Source organism: Lynx rufus, unplaced genomic scaffold, assembly GCF_022079265.1.
Source record: "Lynx rufus isolate CCGP_SWC_20201006 ecotype Redwood Valley unplaced genomic scaffold, mLynRuf1.p SCAF_1, whole genome shotgun sequence".
NCBI classification, from domain to species: domain Eukaryota; kingdom Metazoa; phylum Chordata; class Mammalia; order Carnivora; family Felidae; genus Lynx; species Lynx rufus.
The window spans coordinates 109,509,262-109,524,642 of record NW_025814823.1 but is presented as its reverse complement, the minus strand read 5'-3'; the positions used below and the strand labels follow the sequence as shown (position 1 = coordinate 109,524,642).

The 15,381-nt window shown below is 43.5% G+C and overlaps 1 protein-coding gene and 1 long non-coding RNA gene across 4 annotated transcripts in view; one reads left to right on the top strand and one right to left on the bottom strand.

Moving 5' to 3' along the window:
- Positions 1-2,164: 2,164 nt before the first annotated feature.
- Positions 2,165-15,381, top strand: part of LOC124515523 (uncharacterized) — a 40,340-nt gene continuing 27,123 nt past the window's right edge. The window contains exons 1-3 of the long non-coding RNA XR_006962830.1: positions 2,165-2,792; positions 4,893-4,974; positions 12,762-13,018. This is a non-coding gene — a long non-coding RNA (uncharacterized LOC124515523). The remainder of the gene's footprint in view (positions 2,793-4,892; positions 4,975-12,761; positions 13,019-15,381) is intronic.
- RAD50 (RAD50 double strand break repair protein) overlaps positions 12,601-15,381 on the bottom strand; it is a 91,742-nt gene continuing 88,961 nt past the window's right edge. For 2 of the 3 annotated variants that reach the window (XM_047084442.1, XM_047084452.1), the window contains one exon: positions 14,190-14,317. In XM_047084442.1, the coding sequence (XP_046940398.1) occupies positions 14,280-14,317 (38 nt within the window). In that variant the 3' untranslated portion in view covers positions 14,190-14,279. Of the gene's footprint in view, positions 12,867-14,183; positions 14,318-15,381 lie in introns of those variants that run through there. The other variant, XM_047084435.1, reaches the window with a different exon arrangement.

Here is a 15,381-nt window from a genome sequence, read left to right as displayed (position 1 = left end):
AGAAACACAGTGCTCTGGCATGTTTCAAAATGTTTCATTTCCCTTCACTCTGCTGGAAGCACAGGGCATTGTTCTCTTATATTCACCAAGGAAATGGTGAATTACTGGAGGCACATCTCAGAAAAGTCTGGGGGTGGGGCCCTGATGACTGGGGCTCTCAGATTTTAATCTCCGACTTGTCTATGATGAGCCTCCAGCAACTCATCAGTTAGAATTTAAGTTTCTCTACCTCACCACTGGTTCCTGCAGAGTATTTTGATTTTTACTTCTAATTTTGCAGTTCTATTCACATGGCTCAAAAATCAAAACTGTATATATGAAAAAATTCAGTGGGATGCATCAACCCCACTCACAAATAATCACTCTTATTAGTTTTTTTGGTATATCCTTTCTGAGTTTATAAGAAGGTATGGATATACAGTTTTATTTTTTTTTTCATTCCTGCATGTGATGTAGCATCCTGTACACCTTTTGCAGCTTGCTTTTTCTCACATATCTTTATTTATTTGTTTATTTTAGAGACTGAGAGTGTGTGAGCAAAGGAGAGGGGCAGAGGGAAGGAGAGAGAGAGAATCCCAAGCAGGCCTCACGCTCAGTGCAGAGCTTGACAGGGCACTTGATCCCATGACCCTGAGATCATAACCTGAGCTGAAATCAAGAGTCGAAAGCTCAACCAACTGAGCCACCCGGGCACCTCTCTCACATATCTTTATAAGAAGATATTTCTATATTCACACTTAGAGATCTTGGAACATTTTTAAAAATTATTTTTATGATGTTTTTCTCTCCATTCTTTCTCTTCTCTCTTACTGGAACTACCATTTTCTTATTATATACCTCCTGGAGTAGTGCTTTTATTTTATTTTTTCTGTTTTTTTTTTCCTTTAAAAAATATTGTCTTCTCTGGGCTATTTCTCTAAGATTATATTCCATCCCAAGGGTATTGTATTCTTCTCTGAATATGAATGCGTGTCTAATGGCACCATGTTTTTGTTTCATTGATGGGATAACTTAGCAATCTGAGAACTTAAAAGTTTCCCTCTTCACGTGTAGTCTTTATTTCTTTCACATTTTTTCTTTTTAATTTAATTTGATCTTTTTCTTTCATGTTATAGGCTTTCCCTGGATGTCAGGTGATCCTGGATTCCCTGCTCATATTGAGGAGTGGGGAACTAATAGCAATTTGGAAACCTTGAGAGAGAGAGAGAGAGAGGACAGAGAGAGAGAGAGAGAAAGTGTGTGTGTGTGTGTGTGTGTGCGTGTGTTTTTGTGTGTGTGTGGGGGGGAGGTTCACTGCAGGGCCATTGGCTTGTGTTTCACAGTGTGGTGGAGGGGGGAACCTTCCATGCCAGCTTCTTTGGGTCATTTTTTGGCTGACGGGGCAGATTCCCCAGAAGAGAATCTCCCTATCTCCAGTGTGGCTAACAGCATTTTGGCCGCCAGGGGCAGGTAGAATGCGGGGCGAGGGGGATCTCAGCATCTGTTAACTGTTTACTTAGTGCCCTGATTTCAGCACAACTAGGCTGCAGTCAACCATGCCCAGTGTTTCTTTCTCCAGATACCCTCTTCAGAGAAAAAATAGTTCTGTCTCTACTGGAGTGGAGTCCTTTAACTCTGAGGAATGGAAATGGGGATCTAACTGCCTTTTAAAAAAATTATTTATTGTGGGGAGAGTGCAGACAGGGGAGGGGCAGAGAGAGGGGGACAGAGGACAGAGGGGAACCAGGCTTTGTGCTGACAGCAGTAACCCAGTGTGGGGCTTGAACTCACCAACCACAAGACCATGACCTGAACTGAAGAACAAGGCTCAAACGACTGAGCCCCCCAGGCACCCTCTAATTGCTTTAAAAACATTTTTTTTAATGTTTATTTATTTTTGACAGAGAGAGACAGAGCATGAGTGGGGGAGGGGCAGAGAGAGAGGGAGACACAGAATCCAAAGCAGTCTCCAAGCTCCGAGCTGTCAGCAAGCACAGAGCCCAACGCGGGTCTTGAACTCACAGACCGCAAGATCATGACCTGAGCTGAAGTCAGATGCTCAACCAACTGAGCCACCCAGGTGCCCCTCTAATTGCTTTTTAAACCAAGTGTCAGCCTGTTTTCACCACTCCTCATCCAGAAGTACTTGGTCTTCTGCAAGTTCCTGAGCATTGTTGGGGAATCTCTACATCATTTTAGGTCCCAGCTTCTCTGTGGTTGGTTTGGGATTCACTGTTGTTGGGTTAGCCACACAGTGTCCCTCCTGTCAGTCTGCTTTCCACCTTTCAAAAAGCTGTTGTTATTGTCTTTTTCTCCCATATTGGTGTGTTTACATCTTTTAAAAATTTGGCTCCTATCATTTTGCCAAATCATCGGGTGGGAGATAATGTGTCCATTCCATTGAATTTACTTGGAATATATGTTTTCAACATAGGGAATTTGTTGAAGGGACCAGCAATGAGAAGCAAGCCTGAATCTTTGCACCTGTGGCACTGATAACACCTTAGTGACTACTTACAGTCCTTTTAAAAGCACATTTATATTTTACAGGATAATACATTTTATAACTTTTACCACCTTATTTCACTTAAAATGTATAAAGAGCATTTTCCTACATCAGTATTCTGCACTTGAAAAAATTACACAAAAATGTTATTGTGTGAAGCGCAGATGTGCAAATAAAGAAAAATCCCCCACAACCCCAGCATCCAGAGGTAATAATCACTGTAACATCTTGGTGTCTTTCATTCTCACAGGTGGATCTGTATATGATAAGTACTTTATTCCTGAACTAAAAATGAAATCTTTGCTTTGTAAGTATTCAACCTAGTATGGAAGATGTATTTTATTTTTGTTTTTTTATTTTATTTTGAGAGAGAGTGTGTGTGACCAGGGGAAAGGAGGAGGAGGAGGAGGAGGAGGAGAGAGGGAGAGGGAGAGGGAGAGGGAGAGGGAGAGGGAGAGGGAGAGAGAGAGAGAGAGAGAGAGAAAGGAAGGAAGGAAGGAAGGAAGGAAGGAAGGAAGGAAGGAAGGAAGGAAGAAAGCGAGCCGTCTCTATGCTCAGTGTGGAGCCCAACACAGGAGTTAGATCCCACAACCTGGGATCATGACCTGAACCAAAATCAAGAGTCAGACACTCAACTGACTGAGCCACCCAGATGCCCCTTGAAGACATATTTTAAATAAATAAGTATGAATACTTCACACAACAATTATAAGTTCATTCATTCATTAAGTAAATGTTTATTGTGTGCTTACTGTGTATCAGGCACTAAAACAAAACAACAGTCCTTAACCTGAGAGATACATTCTAGTAGGTGAAGACAGATGTGTATCTCCATATATCTCCATCTTCATTTATCTATATAGTTGTATTGGATGTAGAATTCTTGGTTGCAATCTTTTTCATTCAGCACTTCTAGTTCGTTATCGCACTGGCTTCTGGCCTCCATTTTTTTCCTAAGGAGAAATCAGCTATTCATTTTATTGAGGCCATTTTGCTGCTTTCTCTTGACAGTTTCAGGATTCTTTTTTTTTTTTTTTGACACTTTGTGATGCATCTAAATGTAAATATCATAGAGTTTTTTATTTTTTTTTAAGTTTTTTGAAGCAGGGGCACACGTGAGCAAAGGGCAGAGAGAGAGAGAGAGAGAGCAAGAGAGAGAGAAGTGGGACTCACCTGAAGCGGGGCTCAAGCTCACCTTATGTGGGACTCGAACTCATGAACTGTGAGATCATAACCTGAGTTGAAGTCATATGCTTAACAACTGAGCCACCCAGGTGCCCCTGTTTTTTTTTTTTTTCATTAAGTTTTTTAAAATTTATTTTGAGAGAGAGAGAGCTAGTGAGCATGTGTGAGGGGGAAGAGGCTGAGAGAGAAGAGAGAGAATCCCAAGTGGGCTCTACACTGTCAGCATGGAGCCTGATGTAGGGCTCACACCCATGAACCAGCAGATCATGACCTGAGCCCCAACCAAGAGGCAGACACTCAACCAACTGAGCCACCCAGGCACCCCTCTTTTAGTTGATCAAAATTGAGATATAATTGACAATTACATTTAGTTTCAGGTGTATGACCTAATGATTCAGTATTTGTTTATATTGCAAAATGATCACTACAATTAGTCTAGTTAACATCTGTCACCATGCACAGTTACAAAATCATTTTTCTTGTGATGAGAACTTCTAATATCTATTCTTTTAGCATCTTTCAGATATGCATGACTGTATGCTAACAAAGTTACCATACTGTACCTTACATCCCCATGACTTAACATTTTTTTTTAATGTTTGTTAATTTTTGAGAGAAAGAGAGATGGAGTGCAAGCAGGGCAGGGACAAAGAGAAACAGAGACACCGAATCTGAAGCAGGCTCCAGGCTCTGAGCTGTCAGCACAGAGTCCTGTGCGGGGCTTGAACTCACGAGCCGTGTGATCATGACCTGAGCTGAAGTCTGATGCTTAACCAACTGAGCCACCTGGGCTCCCCTTATTTATTTTATAATGAAGTTTCTACCTTTTGATCCCCTTCACCCATTTGCCACTTTGTTTTTATTTTTAGATTCCACATATAAGTGAGATCATACAGTATTTGTCTTTCTCTGACTTATTTCACTTAGCATAATACTGTCAAGTTCTATTCATGTTGTTTTAAATGGCAAGATTTCCTGCTTATTTATGGCTGATATAATAACATAGTATAATATAATAGTAATATTCCAGTCTGTGTGTGTGTGTGTGTGTGTGTGTGTGTGTGTGTGTGTGTGTGTGTGATGTTTGTAAAATTCATGCATCTTTAAGTGGATGTGTAGGTTGCTTTCATGTTTTGGCTATTGTAAATAATGCTGCAGTAAACATTGTGGTGCATATATCTTTTTGATATTTTGCTTGACTTTCTGTGTGTGTTTCTCTCAGGCAGGTGGAACAGCTACTTGTCCTATACTTGAAGGAACAGTCCTGTGTATGGTCATCCCCAGTGCCTGTCCTGGAGGGACAGGTGAGATTGGAGTAGGCATGGGCCGGGGTGGACCTGAGGCTCTCCACACAGAGATACCCTGATAGGACAGCTGAAGCTGAGATGGGTTTAAGCTGGGGGGTTCCCAGGGCTCTCCATGCAGAGGGTGCCTTGGTAGGACAGCTGCAACTGATGTGGGTGCAAGCCAGGGTGCCCTGGGGTGCTCCAGGCAGGGGGCATCCCAGTGGAGTGGCTGGAGTCGAGGTGGTCCTGCACACAGCAGGTGCCAGAGCAACTCATCTGTAGCCAAACTAGTGTGGGCTTGGGTGTTCCTGGGAGCCCTGCAACTGTGTCACCTTGGCAAGATGGCTGCAACTGTAGTGAGTGCTGAGCAGAGGCGTCCTGGTGTGTGCCGTGCTAGGGCCACCTTGGGGGATAGTTTGGGCTGGTGTGGGATAAAGGCCTGGGGCTCATTGAAGAAGCAGGCTGGGTAAGGTGCCCAGACCCTACTCCCATCCACCTTATCAGGGTGGAGGGGCACATGAACATCGGTTTGAACCAGACCCTCTGAGCCAGAGAGAGTTCCAGCAGCTTCCCTGCCCTGTGGCAGAGTTCTGGGACTTGATATTTTATATTCAGGTTGCTTAATTAATTAATGTTTGGTTGTTTGTTTGTTTTGAGAGAGGGAGAGAGAGAGCACAAGCAGGGGAGGGGCAGAGAGAGAGAGAGGGAGAGAGAATCCCAAGCAGGCTCTACACTCAGCGCGGAGCCTGATGCTGGGCTCTGTCTCAAAACTGTGAGATCTTGATCTGAGCTGAAATCAAGCATTGCATTGTTAACCAACTGAGCCACCCAGGTGCCCCATCTAATTGCTCTTTTAAATCAAGGGTTTTTTTCTGTATCGCAGAGCAGCTGAATCTGCTCCTGGTCTCTCAGTATTCTCAGTCACCGCTGAGCTTCGTAGGGTCAGGGGTAAGGTTTCACTTCTATTGTGCAGAAGCTGTTCATTCAGCCCTGGGTTCTTTTTCAAGAGGAATCTTTCTACAAATAGGTATGAATTTGGAGCATCCATGGAGGAGGGGAGTTGAAGGTCTTCCTACACTGACATCTTAGACCTGAAGCCTCCTTTCTTGGACTAACTTTGTAAAACTGTATTCTCTGCTATGTGTGGTCACTGAATTCTCAGCTTGGTGCTAAGTAAATGATTGTACAGAGATTTCATTTAATGTCTTGAACTAAAAAGTTTCCAAGCCTTAGTTGAAAGGCTGTGCATGTGTCTGTGGGACCGGGAGAATTTGTTCTGTTGTGTCCTTGGTGCTCCAGCAGGCGGTTTGCAAGGCCTTAACCTTCACAGGTTGTGTGAGTGGAGTTTCAAGGTCAGAGCTTAGGGTCTTCTCAGGGTCCTCCTGAGCATTCACGAAACTGTGACTCACACATGAACCTGTAGACTCCCAGGAATGTGTGGTGGCATGTCAAAGCTCCCACAAGCCTCTCCTTGTCTTATTTTCTTCTTTTAGGTGTTTGGTTACCCTGTTGCCGGCCCCACTTGGTCATGCTACCCCAGGCTGCTGCAGTGCTTGCCGGCTAAGAGGGATAGCCTACCGCAGTTAGGGCTGTTTGCAGGCGGAGCCAGAGTCCGTTCAAATAAAGATCAGCCCCGAGGATGGAGATTTTCAGTGAGCTGCCACGCAGCTCAGCAGTTCTCTGGGGCAAACGGTTTTGGAGACTTCCAGTCTATTCTGGCCCTTCCAGTCACTGCTGGTTTTCATAGGTACTGTAGTCATGGGGCTTCTGGTTTTCAAAGCTACCACAGAGACGGGGTGGGACAAAGCCACCGGCTTTTCTCGCTGAGATTGTTTTGCTTGAATACACACTTCTTGGCTTAATGCAGGCCATTAGTTAATTTCCAAAGTGCCGAAAAAGTGTAACAGCTTTGGCCATCATTCTCATGGCTCCTATGGAGGAGCAGATTTTGGGCAGTCCTTACTATTCTTATTCCCCCCCGCTCCGCCACCCGTTATTCCCCCCCTTTACTTTGCTAAACGAAGTAGAAATCCTTTATATACAAAAACTGTAAATATACAGATACTTTGGATTCAGCATGATACTTCAGGGTTGTTTTTAGTCTTCCCCCTTTCCTAATGATATACAAACATTTCTCTAACAGAAACTTGGCTCTTATCATCTACAATACGTGTGTATTTCTCTGATTTGTGTATATAAAGTGGCTTCAGAGTTGGTGAGCCACCCTCCTGTGAGAAACAGAGAATCGGTTTATTCTTTCAAAGATGACTGACCGGTGTGTTGAGAACACAGTGCCGGGGGCAGGACCGACCAGTGAAAGCATTTAGGTAGCTCCTCAGATGATTCACGTTAGAGATGATGGTGGCTGGGGTCAGGGCAGCGGTGGTTTAGAAGGTAAGCCGTGGTCGGATTCTGGCTACATTTTCAAAGTTGAGCCCATAGTTAAACCGGTGGGTTAGATGTGGGGTATGAGATAAAATATGAAGGATGATGCTAAGATTTTTGCCTGAGCAGTGGAAAGAATGGAGTTGCCATTAACCGAAAGCCTATGGGAGGTGGAGGTTCTGGGGGAAAGACTGTCATTTTAAAGTTCAGATGTCGGTTAGATATTCAAGGGCAACTAGATGTCCAGTAGGCAGCTGACTCTGAGTCAGGAGTTTAGACAAGATCTAGACTGGACACACTTGAGAAGTCAGCACCTAGAGGGTTGCGGAGAGAGCTGTCAGTGCCCTGCCTCTGTTGTAAGAACTTCGCATGTGCTCCAGCCCACTTCTGTCTGTGGCTGTTACCTGTATCTTGTCAAAAGGCTTTTCTTTCCTACTTTTTGTTTTTAAACCGTGAAAGGCAGCTCAGTGGAAGGTGCACATGGCAAGCCACTCGCTAACCCGAGCTGGAACGGCTGGTGTGGGGGAGACAAGAGAGGGGAGGGGTACTGTGTAGGACGAATTTCACTATCATTAATGGAATCACTGCTATCTATTGGCTCAATGGAATCTTTTTCTTTTTGTGCAACTTTAACAAGGAACCTATCCAATGACATTTGCTTTTGCCTCCTTTTGAGGATTTTGCGGAAATGTGACATTGCATTGTCGTGAAACAGATTCGTAGCTCGTACGCTTCATTGGGTGGTGCTTTTCTACAAAATGTTGCACTGCTTCCCACCTTTTACACATCTCACTAATCTCATTCGAATTGAGGGATTCTTCTGTCTTTTACTCCTCCTCCTCTGCAGACCAGACACAGATGTAGGCTTTTTATAAAATCTTGTAATTTCAGCCACTCACATACCTCATTTTTACTTCTTTAGGATATCCTTCTTCCACTGTAATCATCTCCTTCTTACTGCCTTTCTTTTCACCCTTTTTCTGCATGGGGGCCATTGTATACACTCGCATGGATGTTGACTACAGTAGTGAATACAGTACAGTATTAATAAAGTCTTGTCATGTACCGTACTTCACGTGACTGGCAATAAGGCAACAGAGGAAAGGGTCTATGTCTGCAGGCAGCCTGACCTAGAATGAAGCAAAGCATTCCTAAGCTTACTCCTGTATGGAAAAGCAAAGGACTGTCCAGAGATGCTTTGAAGTGACAAAAAATACACTCAGCTAGTTGTTGGCACCTTCCAACATACTGAAAACGATTTCTGCCAAACACCACGGTCTGAGACCAAGCATTTGAGGATGGGAGACGATCACCCACAGTCCCACAGATAAGAGAGAACCATTGGCTCAGTTGTGACGTTTGGCATCGTGTACTACTCGTACTGCAAGACATCGCTCATGTATCAAGTTAGAATTTATTGGAAACGTTTGCTTCTCTTGTGGAACACTCGCAGAACAAGTTAGTTGCAATACAAGGTTTTACTGTACTTACTCGTGTGCCAGGCAATTCTAAGCAGTTCTAAGCAGTAAGCAGTTCTAGGCATTTAATTCTCTTAACTCCCCAATAGAGGTGGTGTCTTACCTACTTTAAAGATAAGGAATCAGAGCTAAAAGAGAATAAATAACTTGCCCAAGGTCCCAGAACTAGTGATTGGTGGTGCTTGGGACACTGGCTCTTATTCTTCATCTCGACACTGGGATGTCTACTCATCCCATGTGTGGAGGAGGGGGGTGGGTGTTTAATGGATAATGATCGAGAAGCACCAGTGAGAAGTAGGAAGGGCACCTATCCCACCTCCATGGTTATAAGGGGAATGTGAAAACGGCCACTGTCAGAAGGACGGCTAGGGAAGCTCCACAGACCTCAGGGAGTAGGGAGCTGAGATGGGAAATCTGTAATTTGTAAATAACTTTGCTTCCTTGCCCGTATTTATCCTGTATGGCCTTTATTGTCATTCCATATTGTAGAGGCTAGTGCTTTCAGAAACCTTTTGATAGAAGATAACACTTTTTTTTTTTTTAATTTTTTTTTTTCAACGTTTATTTTTGGGACAGAGAGAGACAGAGCATGAACGGGGGAGGGGCAGAGAGAGAGGGAGACACAGAATCGGAAACAGGCTCCAGGCTCTGAGCCATCAGCCCAGAGCCCGACGCGGGGCTCGAACTCACGGACCGCGAGATCGTGACCTGGCTGAAGTCGGACGCTTAACCGACTGCGCCACCCAGGCGCCCCAGAAGATAACACTTTTTTATTTAATGAGAAATGCTTCATCTTTTGCTATTAAGATGACTTTAATTTTGACTTGGTGACACAAATACCATTAAGAAGATGGTAGTTTTAGGAGTTTGGCTAAAGCTAAGAGATGTTGAATTGTATATATAAAAAAAATGGTCCGTTTGGTGTCTATCAGAATTTTTACCCTTTGGCTTTATTATGGTGATGATTTATGAACAGATTTATGACTTTTTGAAACACTCTTGCATTCTTGGGATAAAAAATCTTGGTTATTGTGTATGTTTAATATATGGCTGGAAATGAAGTGCTTGTATTAATTTACAAGTTCCTGGATCTTTGTTCTGAAACTGGTCAGTTTTTCCCCATGGTACCTTTGTGGAGCTCATGCTAGTGTGGTAAATAGGTAATTTTAGTTTTTCAAAGCCAGTTAGGATGACTGAAACTTCTCAGTCAGTGGACAGGAAGCAGTTGGCTGGAGTGGTGGCTGTGTTCCTTGGCCCTTTGATCCAGGCATTAGGAGAGTGTCTGGACCAGACTTTCTCACCCAGGGTTCCTCATGTAAATAACAGAACACAAAATGATTTGAGTAACACTTTTTTCCGTTCTCCCAAAAAATGATCATATGTAACTACAGTTGACCCTTGAAAAATGAACGCAGGAGTTAGGGGAGCCAACCCCTCAGCGCAAACACCTTTGTGTAACTTTTGACTACCCCAAAACTTAGCTACTGATACTATAATGCTGACTGGAAGTGTTACTGATGACATAAACAGCTGATAAACACGTATTCTGTTTGTATATTATATACAGTATTCATAAAGCAAAGTAAGCTAGAGGAAAGAAAATACCAAGAAACTCGTAAGAAAAAGAGAATACATTTACGATACTGTACTGTTGGTGGCAAAAACCCCACATGTAAGTGGACCCACGCAGTTCAAACCCATGTTGTTCGAGGGTCCACTGTAAGGTCACTTGAGGTGCACAGAAATGGATTACGATGGATACCGTAGGAGTTTCCTACTGTTGCTGTAGTAAATGAGCTCACACTAAGTAGCTTAAAACACCAAAAATCTATTCTCTTCTACAGTTCTGGAGGTCAAAACCCCCAATCAGGGCTCATTAAATCAAGGTGTCAGCTGATTCCTTTTTGGAGGGTCTGAAGGGAGAGCATTCCTTTGCTTTTTTCGGCCATTCCTGGTAGCTTGAATTCCTTGGCTTACAGTCCTTCCTCTACCTTCACAGCACAGAACTTGTCTATGCATCCATCCACATGCTGCCTTTGCTGGTTGCATGATCTTGCTCTCTGCTTCCTTAGGACATTTGTAATTACATTTATGGCCCACCTGGATAATCTCCCCTTGTCAAGATCCTTATCTTTAATCACATCTGTCAAGTCCCTTAGCCAAATGAGGTAACATTCAGAGGTTCTAGGGATTAGGATTTGGTATCTTTGGAGGTCTTTATTCCGCCTATTGCAGATACCTTAGGTCCTTGGGGCTTAATTCTCCCTATACTATGGTTGAGAAGGGCTATCTATACCATATACTCATTAGATTTTCAGATGGCACAAAACTGATTGTGCTGCATGACTGGCAAGACTCTCTGAAAAAGTCAACTCCAAAAAGTCTAACTCAAAAGTGTGTGGCTTGGTAGCATTCTGTGTGTAATGCTTGGGGAAAGCTTTCTGGTGTCAGCTGGCAATTCCAGGGAAAAGGTGTGATTGGACCTTTAATGGAAATAAGATCTGGAATGAGGATGAGGCCTGCTCTTCCAGGTCTGGTCAGAGCCCACTGGGAGAAGGCTATGACTCCATGAGTGAGCCTTGCTTGCCTTCCACGCTGGAATGCACTTGGTGAACCATCAAGATTGATGGTGAGACAGAGATGTACATAGGATATATGGAAAGCCCCAGACTTCTTCATGATGGCAGACCATGCCTCAAGCAAAGGGAATCCTGCTATTGATCAGAGCTTTCCAAAGGTGGATGTGCACAGTGGAGAACTTTCTCTGTCTAGAGAGAACCCCAAGTTTGGGTGACTACCTCGCAGGGGTATGGGGTGGGGGGAAGATGGTGAGTTTCAATTACATGATTACTTAAGGTTCCTTTCAAACCCTGATGCCCCATAGGACTACTACTAATTTTACTTTGGGAAACTGAGTCCCAGTGAGGAAGGTTACTTCTGGTATTTATAAAATGGAGCAGAGCCAAATATTAAAACCTTATGATTTCCAGTCATCTTCAGATATTAGTGCTCACTAATAACTCAGGTTTTAAAAATCATATCCAAAGAAATTCAGAGGTAACACTTTTTCTTTAAATGTTTATTTTTGAGAGAGAGTAGGGGAGGGGGAGGGAGAGAGGGGGATAGAGGATCTGAAGCAGGCTCTGCGCTGATAGCAGCGTGTCTGATGCGGGGTTCGAACTCACCAACCAAGAGATGATAACCTGAGCCGAAGTCGGACACTTAACCAACTAAGCCACCCAGGTGCCCCAACACTTTTTTTAAATGCCCAAATCATTAATTATCAAGGCAGTGAAAACCTACTTCTTAACAGTGCTTTGAAGTGAAAGGTAACAGCTTCTGGTAGTACCAGGAATCATTCATTTGTGCTGGGAAGGGAAACAGAGTAGCTGAGTCCAACTGTGCTGCTACTGAACCCCCAGGCCTGACGGAGGCTGCCTGGAGGGGGATGAAGTTCAGGAAATCAGTCCAAATGTCATGAGAAACAATTTTAATGATGGTAGAACCTCTCAGACATTCAAAATCCTAGACACAAAGCTCCTCTGAAAGGACAGATTTTTGCACTGACTTAGTTGAAACCAGAAATAAACAGCTGCCCGAGGACTTGCTTCTAAGGCAAAATCTTGACTATTTAAAAATTTTAATGTTTTTATTTTTGAGAGCGAGAGAGCGTGAGTGAGGATGAGTGGGGGAGGGGCAGAGAGGGAGACACAGAATCAGAAGCAGGCTCCAGGCTCTGAGCTGTTGGCACAGAGCCCGACTTGGGGCTCGAACTCACGAACTGTTGAGATCATGACCTGAGCTGAAGTCGGACACTTAGCAGACTAAGCCACCCAGGCGCCCCAAAATCTTGACTATTTTTAATGAACATAAGAACCTAGAGAGCTAACACTACATGTCACAATCTCTGAGCACTGATCAATGTTCTTCTTAATCCTGTAGAATTTCTCCACATATTTAGAACGCCCTAAGAGCTCCACAAAATCCTCATCGTGAGTGATTACCAGAAGCTGGAAGTTACGCTGCTGCGAGCGACTCTTTATTATCCTGAAACAATATATTGAGAACCTTTTATTACTGAAGAGCATAAATAATCCTCTCCTTTATATGAAAAAGACACTGAGAACCTTGTCAGACACAGGACAACCCTGGAGGAAACTGGAGAGGGGGAGCTGGACCCAGACCTTCAGCCCAGCCAGGTAGGAGTCCCATGTCCGATCCAGACAGTGAGGGTGATGGAGTGACTCTTCCTCTAGGTCTGACTCAGGGACTGATGAGAATACATGATCTAGTTTCTTCCAGAACAAAAAGTTGTTCTTATTAAAACAGGCAGAAATGTTTTACTAAATTTTCCTTAATATCTGAGCTGCTCAACTTTAGGAGTCTTACTTATTCCTTTGTCTGGGGTTTTCCTGACCTGTTACTAATTATCTCTGGAAGAAAAAAAAAAAAAACAAAAAACCAACTACAGGCAAGGGAAATTACATATGCAAGCCCAGCTGCCTTCTTAGGAGCTGGGTCTACTTAGAATTCTGCCACCACCAGTCACTAGATGCATCATTAGTATGACACACAAGAGGCCTGAGTGGGTGTACTGGGAACATTTTTGCTCATTATATGCTGAGGTAACTAGCTATGAGACTGAAATCAGACTTTTTAACTAACCATTTGTTTATCGCTTACCCGTGGCTGAATGCACTGAGCTTTGAAAAGTATTAGCCCTTATGTGCTGGTCATGCAGGACGACTGAGAGGTGGCTGAGAAAGGTGCCCCATTCCTGCTAGTGTCTCTGCCAGAAAGAATCTATCTTGAGCCAGAGTACCCAAAATAGCTTCTCTAGTTTGGGAAAAGTGGGTTTCCTCTGCCAGCACAGGAGGGGCTGCCCATTCCTGGGGTCTGCACCCACCACACTTGAATGTGGCAAAAGCTGTGTGCAATTTTACTTTCTAGATTCTACATAACCACTATTATACTTTTTGAATAGGAGCTGCCATTCCTCATAAAACTGGGGAGATGGGCCAAAATCCACTATTAGCACCTAGAAATGTTTTAAGCAGGGCATGCTAACTCCTCTACATGACCTGTGGGCACCTCTGGTGGGTTTACAGAGAAAGCAAACCAAACCAGGAAACCCTTCAGCACACCTGGGGAGATTGCAGGATGTGTCTGGGGCTGCTGTTCACCACCTAGTTCTTTTTAAGCATCTGAAGAATTACTATCAAAGGTAAAGCCTAACGTCTGACACCAACTAGCTTTCCCAAGGAAGACACATGCAGAGAAGGTTTTCACCACAGAACTCTACATTACTTTGTAAGTGTAATATATATTACTATCATAGCCTGCCCCCAAATTTGAGATACTTACTCAACGAGAGCATGTGCAAGAGATTCAATATTTTCTCTGTCAAGATTTGTTGTTGGCTCATCCAGGGCAAGGATGCCACAGTTCAAGCAGAATGTTTCAGCCAGGGCCAGACGAATGATGAGTGAGGCTAATACCTGGAAGAAAGCACCAGAGCTGAGCTGTACCACACAGACCTCTTTCTCATTCACGTTAGGAAAGCATGCACACCTGGCCTAATGTCTTTATAAGGGAAGGGAGCAATGTCATCGGGTCAGTGACTTGAGGTGAATTGTTGCTCTTTTACTTGGGAGAGCCTGGCCCTGTGACCAGACTCTTAAACTCTTCCAGAAAGTGAACCATCAGGTATGTTGTATCTCAGCCTGTCATCTGCATTACTGTTTATCTGTAACTAATCATTTTAGTTAACTGTATAAGATTAACAACCTCTCACCCACTCTTTTTCCGAGTTAGTTTTAAATCTGTATGTTCTGGGGTCCCAGAGGGGCATCAGGTATTGTGTTCTAACCTACACTTAAATGTCTGTGTTTATAATTCTGAGGGAACCAAGACAGAAAGAATATTCCCGGGTCAGTGTATCAGGAGTACAGAAGTACGGTTTTATTTAAGCTAAACTTTAGGACATCCAAGGAACTGAAACTCTGAGGCACTTTCCCAGTTAGTAGAAACCTAATACTAAAACCCTCAGCCCCAGCTGAAGCCATCTGAGGGCACAAAGGACACAGAATTAAGAATAACAGAGTATCCACTACTTTTGCATGAGCTGTCCATATCCCCTCCCCTTGAATCTATGAATAAAGGAGCATCAGTGAGTGAGTTGTGATTTCAGAGCATTTTACAGCTTCTCTTTGATGTCCAGGGAAGGCTAGAAGACTGCAGAAGCCAGGATCATAGCTTGGCCCTTTGGGGAAGACACTTCCTTCCTGTATTTGAACGCTAATACAGCCCCCACCTGCAACCCTACCTATTAAGAGTCTAAATGATGTTCCTGGCCAATCTTTACCAAAGTTTTTGTCTTCTCCCCCAACCCAACACCAAGGAAGCAATTACTGCTAATTTTTATAATTTAGAGTATCTACAGGAAATCTACTTTGTTTAGAAAACAATTTTCAAAGCATTTTCAATACAAAGGGACATGTTACAAACTCTGTATTTTCTTATTCATAATAACCACTGAAAACCACCAAAGCAAGTGGGAATA